Source organism: Mirounga leonina, unplaced genomic scaffold, assembly GCF_011800145.1.
Source record: "Mirounga leonina isolate KUSES-001 unplaced genomic scaffold, KU_Mleo_1.0 Mir_92, whole genome shotgun sequence".
NCBI classification, from domain to species: Eukaryota; Metazoa; Chordata; class Mammalia; order Carnivora; family Phocidae; genus Mirounga; species Mirounga leonina.
The window spans coordinates 10,866,100-10,893,561 of NW_023270852.1; the positions used below are offsets into that span (position 1 = coordinate 10,866,100).

General features: G+C 42.2%; 2 protein-coding genes across 5 annotated transcripts; both read right to left on the minus strand.

Annotated features, from left to right (window-relative positions):
• Positions 1 to 320: 320 nt before the first annotated feature.
• TRIM6 (tripartite motif containing 6) lies at positions 321 to 14,521 on the minus strand. 4 transcript variants are annotated; one of them, XM_034995254.1, is made up of 8 exons: positions 14,454 to 14,521; positions 7,666 to 8,155; positions 7,103 to 7,198; positions 5,900 to 6,130; positions 3,377 to 3,399; positions 1,964 to 2,064; positions 1,660 to 1,686; positions 321 to 1,431 (listed from the first exon to the last, which is right to left on the minus strand). In XM_034995254.1, the coding sequence occupies exons 2-8, from the start codon at positions 8,086 to 8,088 to the stop codon at positions 869 to 871; spliced, it is 1,464 nt and encodes a 487-aa protein (XP_034851145.1). In that variant the 5' UTR covers positions 8,089 to 8,155; positions 14,454 to 14,521; the 3' UTR covers positions 321 to 868. The 4 variants fall into 4 exon arrangements, with proteins under 4 accessions (XP_034851145.1, XP_034851143.1, XP_034851144.1 ...); XM_034995252.1 differs by having other exon boundaries at positions 7,648 to 8,155; XM_034995253.1 differs by lacking the exon at positions 14,454 to 14,521 and adding an exon at positions 13,825 to 14,126 and having other exon boundaries at positions 7,648 to 8,155.
• A 10,745-nt stretch (positions 14,522 to 25,266) lies between these two features.
• On the minus strand, positions 25,267 to 26,385 carry LOC118004179 (olfactory receptor 52B6). The gene is given in 4 exon segments (XM_034995393.1): positions 25,267 to 25,568; positions 25,571 to 25,881; positions 25,883 to 26,189; positions 26,192 to 26,385. Coding segments are annotated over 4 exon segments (972 nt in total). The 5' UTR covers positions 26,244 to 26,385.
• Positions 26,386 to 27,462: the final 1,077 nt, after the last annotated feature.

Here is a 27,462-nt window from a genome sequence, read left to right on the forward strand (position 1 = left end):
CACTTCCTAAAAGTGCTTTATATTTTCTTGTATGTTTTCCTCCCATTCTGGGAGAAAAATCTGTTTTGGATTGATCATTTTCTTCTCCCCTTTTTCTATTTCAATGAATTTGGGAGATTTGTTTTAAATTTTCAAATATTACCCTTAAATTTTTAAATCCATGAAGGTTGTAGTGAAAAGTGAAGTTAAAATTTCTTTCTTTGAATTTAAAGCCACCAAAATTAACATTTTAATGGTTTTTAGCACTCAATCCTATATATACTTACACAAAAGTACAGTAATTTCTTTGCTTATTTATTGAATTTTATAAAACCTGACAACAATGTAACAATACAGGTCAATTTTTGTCATAAATGGAGATGGAAATGAAATGTAAACAATGTATTAGCAAAAACAAATCCAGTATTGCATATGAAGAATTAGTGATTTATTTCAGGACTTTGTGTTGCATTTAAAAATGGAAACAAATCAATGTACTCCAATAACAGAATAAAAATGACATAGGATTATCTCAATAATTATAGACCATATCTGTTGAAATTCAATTTTCCATTCAGTACAAAAATTATAGCAATTAATAGAAAAGAACTTCCTGAATTTGCTCCCATGAATCAACAACAACAAAAACAACTCCATCAAATATCACGCTTAATGGTAACATGTTGAAAGCTACCCCCACCCATCCCAAGATCTGTAATTAACTAGGGATGTCCACTATCACCTCTGGGTATATTTTGGCACTGAGTAAATGTTTGAGGGAAGGGTGTAAGAATGTGAGAAAACAGAAGTTCAGAAAGGAGAGACTGAGGTATAGATGAATCTCAGAGTGAAGGGTCCTGCTCAGATATGGGTGCAGACAGCGGAATGTTCAAGAGCTTGGGCGACGCAGGGTCATTGGGACTACACAGTTGCAAGGATTAAAATATGGAGAAAGGGTGGTAGGAAAGTAATATTTAGAGAAGGTGTAGATGGGAAAGCCATGGTTTGTGACATTATAAAAGGAGACAGTGCCAGCCTCATAGTCTAAGAAAACCCCAACACGGCGAGGGGGCACCATCATGGAGAGGAGCAGGGAAGTGGAAGATTCCTCATAGGCTCTGTATTCATGTTTATGATGTAGCCCAATCACCCAGTATCCACTTTGAGGTTGATATCTGGAGTAAACATTTCGATTGTTTGTAAACTGGTTGAAACAGTATGTAGGTTCCACTGAATTACTGCACACCCCCAGGATCCAGTCAGTCTTCTTGGCCACATCCACTTCCCAGTAATGTTTCCCGGAGGAGAAGTGCTGAGAGCCCAGGATACCACAGTCATAATGCTCTTCCAGGTAAGACCCAGACAGATTGGCACCCACAAATCTCACCTGTCTTCGGTTTTTAGACATGACAAGATTTAAATTAGCCGTGTGTGGATTCAGAGTCACGTCCACTGTGGGAAAAGGTACAACATCAGCTGATGAGGATGGGTATGTGGGTCTTAAGACACTGAGAAGAAGAAACACAGAAGTGGAGGAATTGGAACTATGTGGGGGGCTGGAGGGTTGGTATTAACACCTCGTAGTTGAGAGTGTGTGTGGGTATGTCGTGAGGGGGGTGGGGGAGCATACAAGAAAGGATAAGAACATGTCAGCTCAAAGAGGCCATGGTTGCTACTTACCCCAGTAGCTCTGGACATCCGTCAGTTCTGTAACGATAAACAGTCAATTATGTTGTACAGAATGGACATAGGTCAGGTCTGCCGTCTCTCCCTTACTGATTGAGGGGTGAGGCAGGGAATTCTACAAGGATGCAAGCTGGCCATCTCGTTCCCCCTTAAGTATGAACTGCATCTTCTTCAGCATGGTATGCCCCTCCCTCTCTGACCTCTCTCTGCACCACTATTCCCAAACACCAACTCTATACTCTATTTATTGCTTATGCTATAATTCCACATCCAAGAGCTGTCCCCTGAATCTCCTCACCTCTAAACACTCGCAGCATCCTTTTCAGATCTGGAACTCGAAACATACTCTTCAGCTTGGTAGGGAGAGCTTCTGGCTTCTTTAGGGCCCAGAACTCACTTCTAGAAAGAACAGACCTTATGAATCTCCTACACTGCTGGCCTTGGGTTCCTCCAACACCCGTCCCCCTCATTGACCAGGCCTCTGGGAGAACTTCAGCATTCTTTCCTTAAGAAAATTAGCATCATTCTGCAAAGAGCTCTGGCACTGGGACCAGAAGACCTGGACTAGAAACTAGCTTCTCACCATCTGTGCAAACTTGGATAAGATCTAACCCTTCAAAGACTCATTTTAGTTTGTTTTGTTTTTGTAAAATACAGTAATTTCCCCTTCTCTCTCTACATCCTAAGATTATATAAAATTAAATAATGGCTGGGAAATCTTTTGCTACCTCTAAAAATGATACAAAGTGCTTACAATGTCAGTGACATCTTAAGAGTCTACTATAAGGGGCTGGAGATGTGTGTGTTGACAGGGAGAACACCAGGAACCTGCTGCTGGGGCTCTGAGAATTTTGAGTAAAGGGCTTCCTTCTGAAGAGTGAGTTTAGGCCTTAGGATCTGCCAGAGGCCTGGAGAGAAAACCCTGCAGAACAGTGTTTTAGGGGACACTGTCTCTGGGAATATCATGCCAGTTGGAGAAAGGAGACATCTTCACCTCCAAACCAAGAGTGAACACTTCAGAAGCGACAACAGGCTCCATATTTCATGTGTCTGTGAGGAGCTTAAAGGTACCAGGTATGTGGGCAAACCCAGATGTCACCTCAATGGATGAGATTCTAGAGTATGGGATAGAGAGAGAACATGTTTTGTTCTAGGGCCAAAACCAATCTTCTCAAGACCTCATGTCTATGTTTTTACTGGAATTGAAAAAAATGGAAGTTTGAGGAGAAATAGGTAGCAAGGCAGGACTCTTCTAAAGCCACGAGAGAAAGGGAAATTGAAGGCAAATAAATGCCTCAGGCACTGATTCATGGGCCATGGGAAAGACAGTTGGGAAATTTCCCTCTGATAAAATACTAAAAGCTACAAGAATCAGGGCTAGAAACAGGTAGAGTTTTGTGGCAAAGGGGACCAATTATGGGATACTAGGAGAGTTAATGATACTGAAAATTTTATTCTTAAAAACACTACTGTCCCCAATTTGTGACCATCCCCCTCCAATCACCCAAATTCTCTTACCATAGAAACTAGCCTTTATTTTGGAGAACCCAAAAATTCTCATGATGAGCAACTCAAGACATCACAGTCCTAAATCTTCCCTGCCTTGCGATTTTTCTTTTTTTCCTTTTCCACTGACCACAAGATAACTCTATGGGTGTAGGAATCTTTTGTCAACCCAAGGGAACCAACCTGTGTTCTCTCCTACACATACCTTTTCATGACATCACTTACATCCTAGGAAGGAAAGAGAAATGTTAAGTCAAGGAGTGATAGGCCTCATCCTTATTCCTTATCCCATCCCCACCACCCCATGGTTATGATGGGAATAAAGATGGACCTGAAATGGAGGCCACAGAGTAGAATAAGAACTCAGAGCAGACTGTCCCTGAGTCCCTCTGTAGAGATGTTGGGAAATGATTCAATTCATTCATTAGTACCTTTATTTTGATGATAGAGTGTGTGTGTATATGTGTGTGTCTATATGTGTAATATTATATATATATATACATCATCTGTTAGCACCAGAGAATCCCACATGATTGTCATAATTTCTGTCCTTGAGATGCTTACATTCTGGTTGCTAAGGAAACAAGAGCCTTAAAAGTGTTTATTTCTCAAACTTCACCTCTTCTCACCCTCTATGCTACCCTTGCTGACTTCATCCAGTGTTCTTGATTTCGACACACACGTGTTGATGATTCCCAAATCTGTACTTCTGCTCAGATCTTTCTCATATATGCCAGCAAATGAGCCACAGGCACCACAAACTCAACACATTAAACAAAAAAACCCCACAAAAACCTTACTTTTCTTGCAACCGTGAGGTCTCTTACCTTCAATCTTCTTCAGTGTTGCCAGCATCCATTTAATCACCAAATTTGGACGAAACATGATCCTAAAAACTACCTTATATTCACCCTGATGTCCCATCTCAGACCAAGCCAGGCCCCTTCTCTTAGCCACCTGCTCTTCACGGTCATCACAACCACTGCCAGCCTCCCTGGAGCAGAACTGCCTCATGGCCTCCTGCTTGGTCTAACTTCTGCTCTACACACCACACTGACTGAAGAAAAGGCCAACGGCTTGATCTACGGAACACAAGAATAACTATTTTCTCTGTGCTGGGGCTATTTTTGGTGGCATTTGACAGAAACACAACTCAAACTGGCTTGAATATGGAAAGCAGTAGAGGGGGTGGATGTGTCAATTTACACCAAATATCCAGGATTGCCATCAGCCTTAAGGCATGGTTGTACTGAAGAACTCAAATGGCCAAATCCGGGTGCCACTTCTTGGCTCCTTTTCTTACATTACCTTTATTCTCATTGAAACTTGAAAGCTGCAAACTTGCATGGGCTATCAAATCTTAACATGCAACAATGTCACATAGATATGGAGAAGAGGAAGATTGTGTTTGTGCTGGGCGAGCTCTAGAAAACCTGACTGTGAAACAACACTCAAGTGAAAAGACCCACTGGGCGGTCATATGAACAGGTGTGAGGGTCTAGATAGGGGCCTGGGTGAATCATACAAACTGATGATCCCTCTGCACTTATGGAGCAATTTTTATAGCTTGAAGAATCTGAGGAGGGGCTAGAATGGGGGCAGGGAGAAGTGTTAGGGTAACCCAATGTCCAAGCTGAAGAAAAAGGGCAAGAAGAATAAACCAAAGATGGGAAACCAAAAGCAGCATGTGAGAAAAGCTCCAATAGGTGGAATGTAGCTACCCCATGACCCCAATACTAGGGCCCAAGAGTAAGTAAAGAAGTCATTATTCTACCAACAAAGGGAGAGAAAGAGGAAAGCAAGAAGGCAAACAGAAAGTAAGGAACAGCCTGAAGGTTCCAGAATGTTCCAAGTACATCCTGTTTCCACTTCAGTCACACTTTTCCCTCTATGTAGAAAACACCTGCTCAGATTTCAACTTCGGTTCAAGCTCCTGCATCAAATCTCTCCAAATCTGACACCCTGCCCCTTCCCGGCATGCGCACATGCAGGCATGCATACACACACACACCCCAAAACCCAGTCTTCTCTGTGCCTTAAAAAGACCCGTTCAAACTTCTATTACAACATGTTAAATGATTCTGCCCTAGAGACGAGAGTGAAAGCAAAGAAGGAATCATGATAACATACAGAATCTCTAAGTACTTGAGTTGGTGTGTGTTTGCCTGTGACTAAGCTGGGCTGAAAAGTACCCAACAAATCCCAACACAGCCTCAGAGACAACAGGTGCCAAATGGCCACTGAATCCCAACAGGGGGAAAGGGGACCTAGGACAATATCTGGAGGATTCTGGGTTGTCACAGCTGACGGGAGATGTTACTGACATCCATCCAGTAGGCAGAGGCCAGGGATGCTGCTAAATATCCTACAAGGTACCGGGCAGCCCCTCACGACAGGGAATTTCCGGCTCAAAATATCAATAGTGCTGGGATTCAGAAATGCTGCTCTAGAACATCAGTGGATATAACAGATCTTCTCCACAATATCAAACTTTTGGACTACGCTTTATATTTAATAAATAAAAACGAGATGGTGCCCTAGCATTTGTACTTTAATTATGCTATGCTTTACCCATGACTCCGCACAGTTTAATAGGCAAGAGGCACAACAGGGCCAAATAAATCTTTTTCTTGCCCCTATCAGGTCATGAGTGCCATGTAAGAAGGGAAGGAAAGTTAGTCTCCCTTTGCCTTGACTCTCAGATTGGGGGCTCCTCCGCGGGTCTTACCTGCAGCAGCTCCATTGCTGACCCCTGACACCGAAGCTCCAGATCTGAGATGAGCTCCTTCAGTGACTGGCTCTGTTGGACCAGCTCATTCTCAGCCTTTTCTAAAATACTCAGCCCCTTCCTCTCTTCCTCCTCCAGCTTTTTCAATTGTCGCTGCTCCTCTTTGTCCAGGATGCTTCTCAACTTGTTAAACTCTGTCTGGATCCTGTGTCTCTCGGGTTCCATCTGATTCTTCAAGAACATGCAAGAGAAAAAGGCTGCTCATCTGTTGAGCTGAGGGTCTCTGCTCTTGGGTGGAGGGGGTGGAGAGTCAGGCTCAGCACTGCTTTCCTGGCCAGGTCTCACCAGGAAAGGAGGAGTAAAGACGGGAAGGAAGTCCTGCAGAACCTGTTCTTCCCTTCTGCTCTCTCTTCAGCTCTTCCCAGACCATGAGCCCCAGGCTACCTTATCTAGGCCTCCAAGACATAGACTGTGACTCCTGGGTGAGGTCTAGAATCCAAACCGCCTCCCTGGCCTCCTGTGCCTCTGCATCGGCCTCCCCTTCCAATTTTGGGTACCCAGGTGGGAATGATTGGCTGGTGTGTGACCTATCTTTCCAGGAGCTTTCAGAGCTTGAAACTAGAACAAGGTCTGGAATCAGGAATTGGGGGCTGCCAATGGCCACGGTTCCTCTCCTATGTAACTATCTTTAAAAACCTGAATTCCTACAAATAATGCAATATATGTTAAGAAAAAAAAAAAAAAGAAGATAGCAGGAGGGGAAGAATGAAGGGGGGAAATCGGAGGGGGAGACGAACCATGAGAGACGATGGACTCTGAAAAACAAACTGAGGGTTCTAGAGGGGAGGGGGGTGGGAGGATGGGTTAGCCTGGTGATGGGTATTAAAGAGGGCACGTTCTGCATGGAGCACTGGGTGTTATGCACAAACAATGAATCATGGAACACTACATCTAAAACTAATGATGTCATGTATGGTGATTAACATAACAATAAAAAATAATAAAAAAAAAAAAACCAAAACCTGAATTCCTTTTGATATGTTCATTCTCTATCTCCCCCTTCCCCATCCCTGCACCACGAACAACACCCTTGCTGGGAAGGGCTGCAGTGAAGGATTAGGCAAAGGGAACAGACAGAACCTGGGCTCCCATGCCCTGCCCTGATTCCTGTCCCAGGACACCTTCAGGAAGAATCTGTCTTACCTTCCAGGATGTCCTCTTCCCTATGATAACAGCAGTTAGTCTCTCAGCTTCCTGCTGCTCTAGCCTCAGCTTCCTCAGAGACTCCTGGAACTTCTCCTTAAAGAAACATCAGGGCAAGCAGGGTCAAACACCAACTCATCTCTGCCCAGAACGGAGTGAATGGGGAAGAGATTATGCTGACCTCGGAAGCCTGTCCTGCCGGGGCTGAAGAACTGAGAAGGCCTAAGGCTCTTTTATGCACATGGGGCTGTGCATAAAAAGCCCATGGGCACAGGCTGATTCTCTTTTCTCCCAGGGAAAGAACCTGGCCATGCAGGACTTCCCTCTCACTGCCACCATATCACCCACACTCAATCCACCAAGCCCCCTAGATACCCTTCGCAGCAACCTCTACTCATGCGGAGTAGGTCTTGAGCAGCAAGAAAGAGATAAAGTCTCTACTCTTGGGCAGAGGGGCATTTTCTAGGTTCATCCTCTAGGTAAATGGGAAAACGACAAAGAAATTAGATTACAGCATGAAGGAAAGTAACAATCTCCTACCTTACCTCCATCTGGAATCCTACCTGGTACTCGTGGGCAACCTCCTCCATAAGGACCGTGTGGTGACCACGGTGCTCCTGAGACCGCTCGCAAAGCCAGCAAATGAGCTTCCCATCCTCCTTACAGAAGAGCTGGAGTTTCTCTCCGTGGTGTGCACAGAGAATCGCCTTCAGCTGCATCCCAGGGCCCAACACCACCTCTCTGAGCCTCTCCACTATGTTGGCCAGGTGCCGATTCGGCCTCAGGTCCCCAGGCTGGTAGCTGGTCTGGCACACAGGACAGCTGCTTTCCCCTTCTTGGCCCATCACTGATTCTGCGCCGTTCCCCGTGATGCAAGCCTGGCAGAAGCTGTGGCCACAGTCTATGCTCAGGGGCTCTGTCAGGAGCTCCAGGCAGATGGGGCAGGTCACTTCATCTCGTATGTCCACCAGGACCGCTGAGGTCATTGTAGCTTCTCTCCTAGCTCCCGCCTGCCCAGCGAGGATTTCTAAGGTGCTTCTTGCTTACAGAATTCTGGGTAGATGGGAAAAAAAAGGGGGGGGGGGGTCAGGGTAAGAAATAAGTGTGAATAAAAGGATGCTGAGTATCTTGAACAAATAGGTCAGATACCTGAGGTCACAAGGGCTTCTTATTCAAGCTTCAAACATGTTATTTTCCCCCAGATCATATTAGACATCAATTTGTACCCTCATTAGAACAAGGATTATGATTTTCCTTCACTCCTACTGGATGGAGGGACCAACTGAAGCCTGTGAGAGGAGTAACCTTGAGTGAGCCACCATCTGTTCGATCTTTTCTCATCCACCAAAACACACCCTCACTGTTAAAAACACCAAAACACACTGCTGCCTCAGGATGTTTGCACTTGCTGTGACTGCTTTAAGAAAGACCCTTCACCTTAATATCTGCCTGACTCAGTGACTTCATTCCACGTTCTCCTTACATGCTCCCTTATCAGAAGAGTTGGCTCTGTCTAGCCTAACTAAAGCATGGCCACCCATACAATCACTCTCCATATACTAACCTGCTTGATTTTCCTTTTTATCACCACCTAATATATATCTTTTATTGCCTGAATCCTCCCACTAGAATACAAGCTCTAGAAATCAGAAGCTGTTTTTGTTCATTACTGTATCTTCAGAAATAGCAGTGTCTACACACAGATCCTCAACTTTTTTTAAAATTTTAATTCCAGTAGAGTTCATATACAGTGTTATATTAGTTTCAAGTGTGTAAGGTCCTCAACTTTTGATGAATGAAAATCCAGAATCTCCTTTGTCATGAGTTTTCCCATGAGAATCATTTTATTGTGAAGACACTTGCGCCTTCTAACAGCTCTGTTCCTCACAGAGCCCTCTCATCCCTCATGGTCACCTTCCCAGAAACACCGAAGAAACAATGACCATAATAACCCTGAGGTAACATTTTTACACTTTTATACCTAACTGTGATTTAGAAATCACATTCCCTTGCTTTCCTTATCCCTCATAGAAAAACTCTGAATAAATAAGAGTATTTTTGGCCCTTTGATAAAGCAATAGAGACATTAAGTGACATTATAAAATGAAACATCTTGTAAGTCAGAGTTGGCAGAACCTAACATGTCCACTGTCCTAGTTCAAGGCTCCATCCTCAACCTCAGAACTTCCACCAGACATTCAGTGGTAAAGGTGGTAAAAGTCAAACACAGACCCAGTGCTTTAGGGGTGTGGAAATGAGAAAGGTCCTGTTTGATGAAGAAATTTCACCACGGCCCATCATAAACTTTGACAGGAGTCTTAAGGGACCCATGTGCTGGGGGGAAAGGGGAAAGGTTGGGGCGATGAAGGCCACATGCATTCTGGTGCAGGACCCTAGGAAGATGTGTGCCCGTGGGAGAAGACTAAAGAGTCAAGCATGGTTCTGTAGCCGGTGTGGGGAGATAATGATGCATGAAGGTATTTGTTTCAAGAACAGTTACGGGAAGGCATCATCATCAATACCATTTTCTGATCACTTCTTAAGTGCTAGGCAATGGCTGAACTCTTTACAGACATTGTAAAAAAAAAAAAAAGCAAATCCCAAGATAATTCTATCGGGACGTTTAATAACACCTATTTTATGAAGGTGAAAAATGAATTTCTTAAGAAGGTATTTAACTGCCGAAAGTCAGAGTGAGTAAGTGACAAAGTAAAGATTATAATCCAGTATTATGCATATCCAATCTCAGGTTATTAACCAGTGACCCATCTGGTTCTTAAAGGGAATGTTTTCTTCACGCTACCCACACCACCTGCAAGGGCACTCAGGTCATGACATGACTGTGCTGATTTTTTGGCTGCGCTGATTCATATGATAGCCCCGTTCTTCTTAGCACTTAGAAGCATCCTACAGCTCTTCCTAAGGTATCTGTAGGCTCCCTCCCCAGCCCAACTCTGCTTCATTCCTGGCAGCACATCCCAGATAGGCTGCTTCCTTTTCCCTGGTAGTCTAGGGTTACTGGTTACTGGTAACCAGTACTAGTACTGGTACTAGGGTACCAGTTACTGGTAGTCTAGGGTACTAGTTACTGGTACTAGAGTAACGTAGACCCAGGTCTAAATCCTGAATGATTTCTGGATTTCATTCACTGGAATGATTCCTGATCTGAGATGTTGTTGCTTTTGTGCGTTGCTGAGATCAACTCCTCCCTCAGGAGTATAGTTGTGATAATTACCTGGGCCAATGCACAGGTAATTTTTATTGAGAATAGTCTCAATAAAAACTAGTTATGGTTACACTTATGCTGGTGCTGCTCTCTGATCCTTCAATGCTCTTACCTGCCACCAGGAGGAAAAGGGCCTCTCAATATTTTTAGCGGGGACAGAGCAAAATCTGGTAGAGAGATAGCTCTATATAAATATCTGTTATAAGAATTCATGAATCACTTTCTTACCCCTTTTCACTTCTTCTTGCTTCTTTTAGAACTAGGAGAAAAACCCACTATTTCAAATCATAACAAGATTTAATGAGATGGCATTTAAGGACAACGTGAGAAAGCTTGACCTGAGCCAGTTGTCTGTGTGTGCCTGGGGCAAGGGTCAGTTAAGAAAGCTAGAAGCTTCTCTAACTACACTAGAGATGCTAGAACTTACTAACTCTATTGTTTGTGCTGAATTATTGAAAAACACTATTTTATTCTCATTATTAGAAGTTTTCAGTTGTGAAATTATATTACCATTGTCTTAAATCACAATGAGAATTTTTTAAAGACATTTTTCTTATGTATGTACAGAGTGAGTGTGCGTTCCTGCATTTAATCACTTTCCTTGGAAGCCATTTGCTCTGCTTACCTAGCTGGAGTCTTGTCTGGGACATTAAAGAAGAGCCAACTCACAAATGTACTGCCTCATCAAAGTCACACTAAGCCCTGGGGTCCCAGCTGTGACCTTCATGTACAAGACAGACCACGGGGCATTTCTGCCTCATAGACGCAATGTAATGCAATAATAGCCAAAAACTGGAAATAATCCATAAAACTATTAACTGGTAAATGAACAGATTGTGGTATATCCATACAATGGCATATTACCAAACACTACAATGGAACTGATACAACAAGATAAATCTCAAAAGCATGATACAAAGGGAAAGAAGCTAGATACCAAAGGTAAGTTACTGTATGGTTCCATTTATATGAAACCCTAGAAAAAATAAAACTGTACTATTTGAAAACAGACTAGTGGATGCCAAAGCCCAGGGTTGGGAGAAGGGGATTAACTGCAACAGGACACAAGGAACTTTTGGGCGTGATGGAAATGCACTTTATAAATGATGGTGCTGGTGGTTGCATAACTGTATGCATAACAAAACTCACAGAACTGTATGCTTTAAAATTGATTTAATAGATGTAAATTATAACTCATTAGAGTTGACAAAAACAGAACAAAGAAGAAATATATTGAGAAAAGTTGAAGGCTTGGCTTTCTGATCTTCTAAGCATAAATTAGAACTGAGCTGTTAAATATGGTAGCCACTTGACACGAGATGTGGCTAGTCAAAAATGAGATGTTTTTAGTATAAAATACCAGATTTCAAAGATTTTGTTAGAAAAAATAATCTAAAACATATCACTGTTTTTTTTTTTAAAGATTTATTTATTTATTTATTTATTTATTTATTTGAGACAGAGAGAATGAGAGAGAGAGAGCACATGAGAGGGGGGAGGGTCAGAGGCAGAAGCAGGCTCCCTGCCGAGCAGGGAGCCCGATGCGGGACTCGATCCAGGGACTCCAGGATCATGACCTGAGCCGAAGGCAGTCGCTTAACCAACTGAGCCACCCAGGCGCCCACTAACAGTTTTTATATTGATTACACATCCTAATATTTTATGTTATTGATGCACTGAGTTAAATAAAATATATTCAAATCAATTTCACCTGTTTCTTCTTTTTAATGACGCTACTGGGAAATTTAAAATTATATACGTGGCCCCATTATATTTCTATATTTATTTTCCACCTAATGCAGTACCATAGATATTCAAGACAGAGAAAGATTTTTTGAACAGAAAAGATGCTGTAAGAGTTAACGTCTCTGGTCAGAGGGAATGAAGCTGAGGCTGCAGAAAGGAAGAAACTGTGGAGGGGAGCATACGGTTAGCATATTTGAGTAGCTGTTGCCCACAGCCGAGCAGGTCCTTGACTACCTGCAGCAGCGAAGCACAGCCCAGAGGAGACAAGGCAGGTGAATTAGTCTCCCAAGAAGGCCTGTCTCAAGAGCAGTGTGGTTGGACTGAGAGAGGACAACCTGGCTGTGTGAGGAGTGCAGATCCCAGAGCCTGAGATGCCAGAGCCCAGTAGATCAAATTTGCAAATGAAAGAGGCCAAATTCATGACCAGGTGGAACTATTAAATCAGAAGCAGATGCCTGAAAAAGAATGTCAGGTGGTCTGCTGACTATCAGCATTGGCATCCAGTGGAGCTCTTTATGCAAAATCTCAGCCTACCCTGGCCAATTCAGTTTCTGCAAGTCAATAAAGATCTCCAGGTGAAGCGCATGCACATCAAGGCTTCAGAAGCCCTGTCTCACATAAAGGCACTTCCTTCCCAGGCAGATGCAATTTAGGGGGCAAAAAGGGGCCAGGGAAGAGGAAGAGTCAGAGGATGGGCTGATGGTTAGATTGGAAGCATCCAATAGAACGGAAGCTCACAATTCAATATGAAAATGGCTTCAGAACAAAAGTCCGTGACTGGGCAGGGAATACTACAGGCTAGCCCACGCTGGGGGCTCAGAATGAGTTAGAAATAAGATGGGCAGGGCTGCCCCCCAGCTGGGAACTCTACTGAAAATGCAGTAAAAACTTAAACAGGTGGAAACTGCACTCATAAGTGAGTTTGGTTTCTTGTGCTTAGGGAATAACTATATATATATATATATAACCTTTGCGTAGGGTTATTATTCTACTTTAACCTATTATCTGGAATGGATTAACAGGTGGCACTTAATATTGGAATTGGAACATAATCAACTTCAAATTCTTTTTTAAATTTACTTCAAAAGAAATCTCTATCCCATGCATTTCAGAAACGTATAATTTAAGAACTTTGCAAATTCTTAAAATATTGTCCTGCACAAGTTTTCTTCTCCCTGAGTTTTAGATAATCCATTAACTGAGGTTTTTTTAAATGGATAGTTCACAAAATTCTTTTTTTCCTTGCATTTGTGATATTCCACTTATAATTCCAAATTTTTAAAACTCTTGTTATATTTCATTTGTTTAGAGGTTAGTCATATTCATCTTTATCACAGTGCATTTTAACATATTTTATTTCCCACTCTATTCTTGCAAAAATTGTTCCGACTTAAATTTTTTAAAAGCTCAGCGTTGACTTTGTCAAGAATAATGACTTAATTTACTGTCAGGCAGTCGCCTGTGTTTAAACCCCTCCCTCACTTAATTCTCACCAAAACTCTAGGGTATAAATATTACTCGGTCCATTTTACAGATGGGGAAAAAAACGGAAGCTCAAAGAGGTCAGTGTCAGAGGCAGAATTTGGACACACAGCGGTTCTTCACCCATTTCTCCATCGACCGATTAACTTAATTAAGGTTGTCCCTAATCTCACCGAGCTCATTCGCAGCGAAGATGAAAAAGAAATAAAAATAAAATGATCGCTATCATGAGCTCGGGAAGGGACCGCATCTTTTACCGGCCTCTCACCTCTGCCAGGAACGACAGTAAGTGGCCCGTCACAGAAGGGCAGACGTCTCCCCGTGTCCGGCATACCGACAGAATGAGCAGCCCCAGGTGGTCAAGACTCTCCCAGTAGTTTTGAGTAGACTGTGAGGATCCGGGGCGCGCGGGACTGCTCCTTTCCCAGAAAGGCAGGGCTCGAGGGCCCGGCCTTGGAACAGACCCGCAGGTCGGGCGAGGGCGGAAGCCTCACCCCCCAGCTCCCCAGGGAGAGGTCAGGGCCTCCCGGGTGGAGGATAAGCGGTGTCACTTCCTGGGGCAGAGAGGCAGAGATGGGGGAGGGGATGCTGACCTCGGAATCCACGCCAGTCCCACGGTTTGCACGCATTCCCGAACGCAAAACTTTCAGAGCTGCCTCCCCTACCTCCTGCGGCCCCTGTCACGACCCTTTGCACAGACCACCCCCTGGTGCCGAGCCAGGAGTAGCCTGGCCTGTCGAGCTCTCTTGCCAAAGTTGAGTCAACTCAAAACCGCCCAGGTCTCCCTCACTCCCGTCCACCCGCGCGAACCCTGCAACCCAGCCTGCAGGATGGGTCGGACTCCCAGTAGTAGCGCAGACAGCGGTGGCTGGCCAGAAAAAGGAGTGGCTCACTAACCTGGACTCTGGGGCCTGGATCGGAGCCGAGGACACACAGCTGCGGCCGCCTCCACCCCAGCCGAGAGACTCCAGGCCCAGAGGCGGGGCGAGGGAGGGCGAGGGAGGGCGAGGGCTGCTCAGAGGGCCCGCCTGTCCCGCGCGGCGCGGGTCCCGCACTCCAGGGGTGTGGTCGCCGAGGCCCCACCTGCCAGCGGGGGCGCTGTTCCGCTTACCTGGGCGCCTCAGGTGCAGGGGCCTTGGAGAACCCCTGAACGCGAGACGGCGCTTGCAAATTGTCTTCGCTTGAGTTTTCCGACTCGTTGTCAGTGTTGAGGAACACTGATAATACACCGGATTAAAATGTCTGAATAAAAAATATCCAAACTTATACGAGTAGGTAAAGATAACCGCTTCGCATAATGGTATGTTTTGCAAAAACATCATTAAAATTTATTAACTTAAAAATTGTATCTGCGATTTTAACCTATGTGACCTATGTACCCTATGAGAGACCGTATATATGGGTCTTTGGGTCCTTGTGAATACATGCAAAGCTTACGAAGCCTGAGAGCTGTAACTATAAGGTTTCAGTGGCACAGTGACTCTTTTTTTATTATTTTTTATTTATTATTTTTTAAATTTTATTTTATTAGGTTAGTCACCATACTTTACATCATTAGTTTTTGATGTAGTGTTCCATGATTCATTGTTTCCGTATAACACCCAGTGCTCCATGCAATACCTGCCCACCTTAATACCCATCACCAGGTTAACCCATCCCCCCACCCCCCTCCCCTCTAAAACCCTCAGTTTGTTTCTCAGAGTCCATAGTCTCTGATGGTTCGTCCTCCCCTCCGATTCCGACCCCCCCCCTCCACTGGCACAGAGACTCTTGAGAAGAAAAGGAAGGGCAAACTTTTGACCCAAGGGACCCCAGGAGATGAACCTGACCTAGTCTGGGAAAGTGGGTTGGGGCAGGAGGGCCTACAGGGAGGGGGGGGGGGGTGTCCAGATAAAAGTCAGGACAGAAAGGTTGGGCAACATGGATTTTTTTTTCACTTAGCATACTATTTTTAAGGGTCATTATTGTTGTATCATGTGTGAGTACTTTATTCCTTTGATGACTGAATAACATTCCATGGTATGGATTTTCCACATTTTGTTCATCAGTTTCTAGATACTTTGGATTGTTTCTGCTTTTTGGCTTTTATGAATAATGTGACATGAATTTTCTTGTACAATTTTTTTTTTAACATAGGCTTTTTGTTTTTCTTGGGTATATACCTGAGACTAGAATTGTCAGATCATGTTTTTACTCTTGAGAATCTTCCAGACTGTTTTCCAAAATGACTGCACCATTTTGCACTCCCACCAGCAGTGTAAAGGGTTCTAATCTCTCCATATCCTTGCCAGTATTTGTTATTATATGTCTTTTATAGTCATCTTAGTGGGTGTGAAGTGGTATCTCATTGATATTTTAATTTGCGTTTCTCAAAGGACTAATGGTGTTAAGCATCTTTTCATGCACTTTATTACTATTTTCATATCTTCTTTAGAGAAATGTCTATTCAGTTCCTTTGCCTATTTTTTTAAATGGGTTGTCATTTTATTATTAACAGTTGTTTATATATTCTAGATACAAGTCTTTTATGAATTCTATGATTTGTAAATATTTTCTTCCATGCTAGGGGTTGTCTCTTCATTTTCTTGACTGCATCCTTTAGAAGAACAAGTTTTGAATTTTGGTGAAAGTCATTCATTTTTGTCACTTAGACTTTTGTTGTCATATCTGTGAAGGCTTTACCTAATCCAAGGTTATCAAGATATGATTTAGCTCTTATACTGAGGTTTATAATCTATTTTGAGTTAATTTTTATTGTGTGAAATAGAAGTCCAATTTTATTCTTTTGCACGTGGATATCCAGTTGTCCCAGGACTATATTCTTTCCCTGCTGGATTATTTTAACATTGCTGGCAAGCCACTAAAGAGTTTTAATCAGGTGTGTGTGTGTGTGTGTGTGTGTGTGTGAGATGGTAGGGGGCAGGTGGGGAGTGACATGTTCTGAATTTGTAAATGTCACATAAGAAGAGATCACCTGGCAGCAGTGAGCAGGGTACAGAGGTCTGCAAGTAACAAAATGCCTCAATCCAGGGAGAGTAAATGTCTCCTATTGCTTTAATACAGAGGAAAGTGTGCTTAATTAGATGTTCTTGAGTTCAGATAAAAGAGAATGGATTTGTGAAATAATTGGTTTTCTCTCAATGCAAATTGGTGATAATGTGTAGGTAGGGATTAAGGATACGTAACTCTCGATGTACATCCAGATTTCTCACTCTCACATCTTAATGAGGACATGAAGAAGAAGAGGTGAGTTAACAGATGAAGAATACAAGTAAGAGAAATATGAAGTGATATTCAAAGGATCACACTGAAGGAACATCTTTCCAGGGAAAGCACCTTGAAGGAACAGAGCAAAGGGCCAAGGAGAAAGCTCAAGGGAGCCCCGATATTAAAGAAGGCCTGGGGTGTGTGTTGGGGAGCGCAAAATAGGTAAAGGGAATTAAGAGTTACATACTTCCAGTTACAAAATAAATGTCACAGAATGAAAAAGTACAGCATAGAGAATATAGTGAATAATATGAAGTAACTTTCTATGGTGGAAAATGGTGACTACGCTTATCATAGTGAGTACTGAGTAATATATAGAATTGTGAAATCACTATGTTGTATGTCTCAAACTAATATGACATTGTATGTTAACTATACTTCAATAATAATTTTTTTTAAGGAGAAGTCTGAGGTCTAGGTCTGGAAAAGATACAAAGGAAAGGTGGTATCTAGTACAGGAATTAGCTCAAAACTCTTTTCATCAAAAGCTTTTTTCAAGGTGAGAATGAATAAATCAAATAGTGGATAATTGATTCCATTCGATACAATTTGCGTTTCTTTTCTGACTTGTATTTCTCTCAAGGGACTAGCTACTCTGAAATTCCAGGTCAAATGCCACACTGCTTTGCTATTTTTAAAACATCTTTTTATCTTTCAAATCAGTTTGAGTCCTCTTAAGTTTTTCTTGATCTCTCTTATTTCCTGGACTCTTATTTCCCCACAATGTTGAACCCCTACTTCATGCAAGCCCAATCCACCCACCCTCACCCTTCACAGGCCTTTGACAATTCAGTTTTTACTGAATTTTTAAATTCAGTAAAATTCAGGTAAAATTCAGTAAAATTTTACCTGAAATTCACCTTATCAGTGAAAGATGGAAATCTGCTTTAGAAAAAAACCCTAAGAAACTCAACTTATATTTGTTTGCCTAAAATTAACTGGCATGTCAGGTACTAAATAGGTGTTGTCCTATAATGTGTTGTCTAGTTTACTTTCCTTTCAATAAATATCTTCTATGGGGTTTTTTTTTTTTTTTTAGGATTTTATTTATTTATTTGAGAGAGAGAGAGTATAAGCGGGGCGAGGGGCAGAGGGAGAAGAGGGATCCCAGTTGAGCAGTGAGCTGGATGCAGGGGATTGATCCCAGGACCCTGGGCTCATGACCTGAGCCAAAGGCAGATGCTTAACTGACTGAGCCACCCAGGCACCCCTATGGGGTTTGATTTTATTATCTTATAAGCAATAGAAAGTGTAACTATTTGTATTTTGGGTAGATCTTTTGGGTGTCTGGGAAAGGCGGCAGCTAGGAAGTACACAATGCTGAAACTAGGGAGACCGATTAATTGATGATTAAAACAGTCCAGATGAAACTAGATTAAGGCAACAGAGTGAGAATATGAACTAACTGATAAAGCAAGCTGCTGAGGTGGCAAGATCAGGCTCTGCAACAGCAACATATTGGAGGGAGGAAAAAAGAGAATCTCAGATAGATTTTGCATTAAGCTATTGGAAGGATGGTGAGACTCTAGACCCTAGAGATCTTATTTTTGCACTTTTCATGTCCCCTGTTGGATTTTTAGTACGGTCGGCCAGCGTTCTGCTTTTCTGATCTCAGTACTAAACCTTTCTAGAAGGGGGTGTGTTCTGTGATTTCTGGATTCAACCTTTCTTTTCTCTTATAGGGGGTAGAAAGTGTCCTAGAAAGGAGTAAAGGAGTATATGGATGGGGTTTAATCACTTTGTCTTGTGAAGTATGGTATGAGCCCTTGTGAGAGTCATAGAGCAAAGAAGATGGGATATTGAGCAGCTAGCAAATATGAGTCACTGATCGGGTATTAAGGAGTCATGATCAGCAGGAATGGACAGATGTCTATAGTAAGGGAACTTGTCAAGGTCTAAAAGTCAATGGGGAATGTAGAGTATAGGAGTCTCAGGATTAGTAATTCTCCCAGATTTCTGTGTCCTTACACTGACATCCATTAATTTTTAAATGGATAAACAAATGTGGTATATTCATGCCACAGCAGATTATTCAGCCGTCAAAAGGAATGAAGTACCGATATATATGCAACAACATGGATGAACCCTGAAAACAGTAGAAACCAACCAGAAAACATCACATATTGTGTGATTTCATTTATGTAAAATGTCCAGAATTGATATATCTATAAAAAGAGAAAGTAGCTTAGTGGTTGCCTAGGGCTGGAAGGTGGGATGGAAGAAAAAGGGATACTGGTTTTGTTGGGGGAGGTGGGTCACTGGGGTGCTCTAAAACTGGTGGTGGTGATAGGGACACAGCTTTATGAACATAATAAATACCTAATCATACACTCAAAACAAGTGAATTGTGTGGTATGTGAATTACATCTCAATAAAACTCTTATTTAAATGGAAAGAAAGAAAAGAAGGGAGGGAGGGAGGAAGGAAGGAAGGAAGGAAGGAAGGAAGGAAGGAAGGAAGGAAGGAAAGAAGGAAACTGGGCTTATCTCCTGGAGCAGAAAGAGAAAGAGAAATGTGGGCTGCTGGCCTCTCAGTCTCTCTTATCTGGTGGCCCGATCCCTTTATTCAGGGCTTCAAGGCTGCCTCTCCTTTTCCATTTAGCTTTTTGTATCAGGGTCTGCAGGACAATGGCCTTTACACAGCTACTTCATGGCCTGAGATCAGCTTTTCTCTGCTATCTCCCCAAGCTTGGGTCACACTTGAAACTTGCAAAATCCCCTACATTTGTCCACTCAACACCAGCCCACTGCTGAAGTCTAGTAGGGAGGTGAAACTCTCTGTAGGGAGGGTGAAGGACATCAGGCTTCACTCACCTATACCTGCATATGCAGATTGGGACAGAAGGCAAGGAAAACTTCTGTGGGTGGGGGAGGGGTAAAAGAGGAAAGAATGGGATGGGACTGGAGGAGACCAAAAGCCTGCTATAGGGAAGTATTCAAAGTATCCAGTCATTTTCAGTGTGTGGTTTTGTCAGGGATGCTGCAACACCAATGGGAAAATTGAAAGAGGAAGAAATGCCTGCCTCAAGCAAGAACGGTGACAGGATCTTGAAGAACAGCAAATACAAAGGGCTTGGATATTACCAGAGGCCAGTAGATGGTGATATTGAGGTCTTGGCCTCAGGGATGTTTATTTTTCCTCCAAGATTTAAAACAAAGAAAAACATGCCACATCCCACATGTTCAAAATAATTAACTAGGAGAGTCGAATTGAAGCGTAACAGTATGGTTAATAGACAGTTAAGTATTGGTTAATTTTGGTTTTACAGCTTACCTTTCCTCTATATTATGGGGAATATTGTTTTTAAGATTCAAATATTTTTTTAAAGATTTATTTATTTATTAGAGAGAGAGAGAGAGAGCGAGATCAGGAACACAAGCAGGGGGAGCAGCAGAGGAAGATGGAGAAGCAGACTCCCTGCTGAGCAGGGAGCCCGATGTGGGACTTGATCCCAGGACCCTGAGATCACAACCTGAGCTGAAGGCAGACGCTCAACGACTAAACCACCCAGGCACCCCTCAAATATTTTGTAAGCACCTAAGAGATCCTGGTGTCTAGCATTGCTCATTTAAGGCAGAAGGGAGCCTGTGAGAACTTGACTGCCTTGTAGAGAATAGGTGAAGTCCATCTTTTTTTTTTTGGTGAAGTCCATCTTGTCCAAAAGGGGCATGGAATGTTGGAGTGATGCCCCGGGAATCAAGAGAGTGACCCTCTGCCTCAGAGAAGACCAGTCCTTCCCCAGCCTCCACATCTCCAGAGGCTAGAGCAGCCAACAATGCGTTCTCCTGGACTGACCCATCGCACCTCCCTCCTCAGGATACTCACCACCACTCAATGCTTTGAGACCATTAAGAACAATGTCACTATGCAAGAAACTCATGATTCAAGGTCATTCCTCACACTCATCACCATAAGGCCCTGGATATCCCTAGTTTTGATTCCATATTCCACCCCTCTTCAACTTTTGAAATCCTCCACTGGACGATCAGAGACTCATAGTCATTTATCAGTAAAATACCCTATGTTATCAACTTCTTGGAATATTATCTTTACATTCTTGGTCTTGCCCCTGGCTCTTTGTCTCTTTCTCTCTCTCCATAATTCTCTTATCATGATTCTTGATATTTCAATTCATAGAGGATCCTTGCTTATACTGACCTTCATTCTGTTCACTACCTTTCTTAAAATGAGCTTGTATTTCATCCTTTCTCTGTCCCTTCTTCCCATAGTCATGCTGCACACCCTGTTGTCACCAATAATTACAAAAACTTTCTATGACCTTGGTTTCAGTCCTTTCACTCTCTCTCTCTAGGTGCCATCACCATAATTTCCTTTAATCCCACCATAATGAAACTGGTTCCTGCTACCTATTCCCTGTCCACAGCACCCCCTCCATGTCTGCATTACTCTCCAATTTTCCCAGTTTAAATTCCATTATCATAATCACTCTTTGAGATGTTCATTCAAAGACTTTGCCATCCTCCACCTTCTTTGTGGGTTCTTAACAAAATACCAACCCTGTTTTTACTTGACTCTTTGCTGCTTCTCTCTTCATCCAGTTAGCTGACCATGGTTGGAGAAACACACATACACACCCTCACTTTAAATTCATGTGAGTCTTTAATGCCACATAATTTTTTTCTCTCCCCCACTCTGCCAGGCTCTCATCTGCTTTCTCATTAAAGGATTTAAAACAGATAAAATCCACAACATTTATACAAGTATAAAATAAGCACATGTCAAACATTTATTTAATTCATTAATTAAGGAAGGAACCAATAAGATATTAAAATCAGTTCAAATAACACTATGACTTAAGGAATGAGGATGGAAACATTCTACATCCTACATAACTTACTCTCTACATTAATAAAAACTTACTACTCCAACATGATTTTGCTATTTTAGGAGGCTCTTGTCCAGGAAGGTAAAAATTTCAAATAAGTTTATTATTCAACCTAGAAATACATTTATATGTGATCAACTTCAATAGAGTTTTCTCCTTAAGACTTCTTAAGCCTCCTTACCTCAAAATTCTTCTTACCTTATGTTTCCATCAATCTTAAACTTTTATCCTTACCCAGTCTTAATTAAGCCCCTGAATTGCAAGACCCATCTTGCACAGAACTCCAAATTTTCATAAATATCTCAACTTTACTATCTTCCCTTTGAAGACTCTCCATCCCTTCTCATATTAAGACTAAACTTTGCCTTGTTTTATCAACAGATTATTTATGGGTTACTCTGAGGGAGCCAGCAGTTGACAAGAAATTTGTATTCTCAGCAGACAAAATTACTTTCATTTGTCATGAACAGGAGTCATTTGCAATGCCAGACAGAAAACATTTTCTTTGTTAACATTTTCTACAATTTGTAGGGTTGCAAAATAGCTTAGACCCCAATCAAAGATAATCACAGTAGTACATCCTTATAGAACCAGATAATTCCCAAAGTCTGTTAGACAACATCCAAAATTCCATTCCAAGAGCACCAGTAATCTTTTTCTCCCATTTCCAAATTTTTGCCAATGTTTCCTGACAATTCTTGAGAAGTTTTTCTCTAGGACTCAGCCTCAGTGCCTTGCTGTTTTCAGCCAGGATGGCTAGATGGAGAAAGGGCTAGAGTGTTCTAGGTGTTCTAGTTTGGAAGCTGATCCAGTACATGGTATACCGTAGTGTAGGTTTGGCTTTTTCCTTGGCTGGCTCTTACTTCTCCCAGATTCTGAGGATGCCGCATCTCTGGATGCTGGGGGCATAGTTGGTGCTCAAGGGTGTTGTCAGAAGGTCCAGGGTGATGACACAGATTATCTCCTTTCTTGTTCTTAATTAACAACTGTTTCCTAATTCAGATTGGTGAGATTCTGTTTCCTTCAGGGTCTTCAAGGTTCTCAATTTTTTCAAGGTTATTCAGACTGAGGGGTGAAGGACCAAAAAAAAAAAAAAAAAGAATACATTACCAAAAGTTACTAAAGCAGTTACCAAGAATTTGCTAAAATGGAACAGATATGCTAGGGTTGTTTAATTCAAATCATAATTGTTATGAACAAAAATATGTAAATAAGGCTTTTTTAAAAAGCTTTTTTATTAATAAAAGTGACATAATTTATTAAAATTTTAAATTGCATAATCTATCATCTAAATGTTCCACTTTTAGGTATTTAACCTATAGAAATACGGTTCTCCTAGAGATGCACACAAGTATACCTGAAAGGCAGTGTATTCCAGCTATTTCATAATAGTGACACATTTTTTTAATAAAGATTTACTTATTTATTTTCGAGAATGGGATGGGCGGGGGGGGGGTGGATGAGCAGAGGGAGAGGGAGAGGGAATCTCAAGCAGACTCCTGGCTGGCCACAGAGCCTGACACAGAACTCTGAGATCATGACCTGAGCCAAAATCAAGAGTGGGACGCTTAACTGACTGAGCCCCCAGGTGCCCCAATAGTGACAAATTTGATAGCAACAAAATGTCCATTAAAACTCCATTTATTTTGTTATGTCAGGCTAATCTCTTTAATAATCAAAACAACTCTGAAGTGGGTGTTACTACATTTTACAGAGAAGGAAAAGAAGTTTAAAGAGGTTCAATATACTGCCTAATGACAAATGGCTAGTATGTACTGAATATGGTGACTTTCTCTAAGTCAAGTCTGTGTGGCTTTAAATAAAGCCTTTGTGGAACTTGGGGAACTTACTCCTAGTAAGCAGTGGGGCCTAGTTTTTCAAATACTTTATTATTATAAAAATTTTGCCATAATTACTAACCGTGTGCATATATTGTTTTTTACCTTTAAAGATATGTCTAAAAGGCAATTTCCTGTGTGGTTGCTGGAACAAAGGATAAATGCATGAGAATTTTGTCAAGATATTTCCAAATTCCACAAAAGTTGTCATATTTTATATTCACGAGCAATGTATGAGAGAGCTTGTTTTCTTAAATCTTTGCCAACACAGTGTTAATCCTTTTAATTTATGCCAATCTGACAGGTGAGAAATTGTATTTTGGTATAGTCTTAATTTCATTTTCTTTTAACACTTAAGCATATTCCAATTGACTTTGTCCTCTTTGATCATTTTTTTCCTACATTTTATGGGCTCCTTATATATTAGGAAAAATTAACCATTCATCTGTAATACAACTTGAAAATACTTCTTCCCAATTTGACATTGACTTTTGACTTGGCTTATGGTGGGGTTTTTTTTTTTTTTTTGGTTTTGGTTGTTTTGCCTTGAAAAAAAAAAGGAAGTATTTACTATTGGAAGATCATAGGGATGTCTTTTTGGAAGAAACATATAAACAGAAAAGTGAATGAAAGGAGGGAGTGAGTCATGTAAAGATATAGGAAGATGGCATTTCAGGCATCAGATTGACAGGTACCAGGACCTTAGGAGGAGATGAACTTGATGGGTCTGCAAAACAGCAATAGAGTGTATGTGTTTTGTAGTATGTATACTTAAAGCAATGTCTACAACAATTTCTAAATACATTTAATTTTTATATTTAAAAATTATATTTGGTTGAATTCAGTTATGATAATATTAGATTAATTCTTTTTTAAATCTTGTTTTCTCTTTTCTATTTCTCTGTATAGAAATAAAATTCATGTATGATTATGCAATCTGCTTGGGTCTCAGGACTACTTTTTTTTAAATTCAATTAATTAACATATAGTGTATTATTAGTTTCAGAGGTAGAGTTCAGTGATTCATCAGTCTTATATAACACCCAGTGCTCATTATATCACATGCCCTCCTTAATGTCCGTTATCCAGTTACCCCATCCCTCCACCCCTCTCCCCTCCAGCAACCCTCAGTTTGTTTCCTGTGATTAAGAGTCTCTTATGGTTTGTCTCAGGACAGCTTTCTATTAATGATGAGGTAATGAACTATTAATTGAGTTGGATGAACTATTAGTTAATAATACTTAAAATAACAATACAAATAAAGCTATATTTGCAAAGCACTTATTATATACTAAGCACTGTATGTATATATTATATGATTTATATTTTTATATATTGTATGTATTATAGATAAATTATAGATGTTCTGTATATATTATGTCCTATATATTATAGAATATATCTATAATACATATTCTTATACACATGTTAAGGGGAAAACGCAAGTGGATGCTGAGAAAAGTCTTATTTGGATGGTAGATTCAGATAAGTTATCACATTTCCCCCAATCAGTTTTTCTTGACAGTGGGTTATTGGAAGGTATTGAGTAATAGGTGGAAGAAAGTGGGGTGGGTATTACCGTATATTTCTAAAAAAAGAAATCAAAGGTGGGTTTGAGTAGGGCGTATATTTAAATAAATTGGGACATAGATGATAATAGCACAGTGATACCTGGAAGATGTAGAGAAGAGGATAGGGTGAATATAAGAACAACTGATAGATACAGACAGAGATTAAGTTGAGGTCAAGTTGAGAACTTTTATTTAGATTCCTGGGCAAGATGCAAAAACATCTGTTTAGCCCCTTCCCAAATCTGCTTGGTCCTCACTCCGTAAATAATGGGAATGAGCATAGGTGGGATGACCGCATAGAGGTTGGCCAGGAGGATATGGACATAATGTGGGATGCGTCTCCCACCAAAACCATAGGCAAAGAAAGAGAAGAGGGCAGGGATGTAGAAGAGTAGGATGGCACAGACATGGGAGCCACACGTGCTCAGGGCCTTGGACCGGGCATTTTGAGAAGGGAGGCGGAAGACAGCTCAGAGGATGGGAATGTAGAAACAGTGGTAAGGATGATGTCCAGGCCTGTGGAGAGTAGAGCAGTTGCCAAGCCATACCAGACACTGATGGAGGTATCAGAACAGGACAGATGGGCGATGCCCATGCGCTCACAAAAAGTGTGTGCAATGATGTTGATCTGGCCATAGTGCAGGCACTTGAGACGAAAGGTGGATGGGAACATGAGGATGAGGCTGCAGGTGAGGGTGGCAGCGCTGATCTTCCCAACGACTGTGCTCGTGAGGATTGTGGCATATCGCAGAGGGGAGCCGATGGCCGCAAAGTGGTCAAAGGCCATGGCCAGCAGGACTGCAGTCAGCCACAAAGAGGAAGTGGATGAAGGGCATCTGGGCGAGGCAACCATCAAAGGAAATGTGGCTAGAACCTAGCCGGAAGTTGGCCAGTGCTTTGGGCATCAAGGAAGTGGAGAGCAAGAGACCAGCACTGGCCAACATGGACAGGAATATGTACATGGGCTCATGCAGGCCTGGCTGGGAGAGGATGAGACAAATTAAAATGCCATTGCCTGCCAGGGCTGCTACATACATGGTGCAGAAGGGGATGGAGAGCCAGATGTGCGGGTGCTCCAGCCCAGGGATGCCAATGAGGAGGCAGCCTGCCTGCGAGTGTCAGAGTCATTCACAGCAGCTGTGCTGCTGGCAGGTGAAAGGGCCATGGTTTTCTTCACCTGTGCCAAAGGGGAGCCATAGCTTCAGACTTTGTATACACCAGCAGAGTGCACAGAAATGTTTGCAAACAACCACAAGGTCTGCAACACGTACAGGTCCCACAACCACTATGGGCTCTGAACAGCCATATTCTCTTTAGACAATGACACGCAGGCTCTGCACAAAGTGCATGGTTGTAGACCCTGCCCACAGAAAGGGTCTGTGTTCCCATTCAGAGGCTTTTGATATAGTTCTAGGACTTTCATAGGGCTCAAAAACATTGCCAGACCCACTAAGTACAGTGCAACAGGTTCTGAAAAGGACAGGAATAGCTAGAACAGCAAAAACAATCTCTATAATCTCTACAGGTATGTGAACTGTAATGAGCTCTGCAAAAGCCCCAGGCTCTGCACAGAAGGACTACGGTCCCACACCACAGAGCGATTGCCTCTGCTTGGCAGACCATGTGGAAGAGTAGGACTGGGGGCAGTGGGCACTGCAGACACTGCATCCCTTCCCACCCCATCACAGATGTTCTGACAAGTACGGAGGCAGTGAAGGCAGCCGTTTAGAAAGAGCACCGGACATTATGTGGGAAAACAACAGCAACAACAACCTGGGTCTGCTCTGTCAACTAGACTGTGTGATTTCGGACAACTCACTGTCTTTTCTAAGTAACATTTTTCTGATCTTTAAAATGAGCATAATTGTTGTCCTCTTGGTATATTATATTAAGTTTTGTCTCTGGAAACCTTATTAAACGGTGTGGTGCCTCCTGAGTCACCCATCTGTCTCTGAAGTTGGTGCTGTCACCAGGAACAAGAAGGAAGGCGTGGAATAATGCTTCAGAAGGTGAGGTCCTCAGACCAGCATCATCAGCATCATCACCATCGTCAGGGAGCCTGCAGATTCCTGAACCCTACCACAGATCTAATGAATCAGAGGCGGGGCTTGGAGGCAGCAACCTACTTTTTAGCAAGGCCACCAGCTGACTCTGATGCATGCTGAAGTTTGTGAGCCGCTGAGACCAGAGCTTTTTACCTTTCTTTCTATCCAGTCTAGATGTCCATCCCTTCTTCCAGGATCAATAGCTTCTAAGTTCCAATTGGTTTCTGCAGCATTCTCCCTGGAAATGCTCAGACTTCCACTAAATCTAAACAGTGTTATCCTCGGCTCATGTGGTCAGGATGTGGAGAAAATGACGACCATGCAAACAGTCTTTACTAC

Excerpts from the sequence above, each read along its gene's own strand:
- TRIM6 (XM_034995252.1), bottom strand. The coding sequence starts at position 8,088 with ATGACCTCAGCGGTCCTGGTGGACATACGAGATGAAGTGACCTGCCCC. Across the intron at positions 6,131-7,102 it reads GGAAGAGGACATCCTGGAAG|AATCAGATGGAACCCGAGAG; the intron begins GTAAGACAGATT and ends ATGTTCTTGAAG. Across the intron at positions 1,687-1,963 it reads GATGCTGCGAGTGTTTAGAG|AACTGACGGATGTCCAGAGC; the intron begins GTGAGGAGATTC and ends TTATCGTTACAG.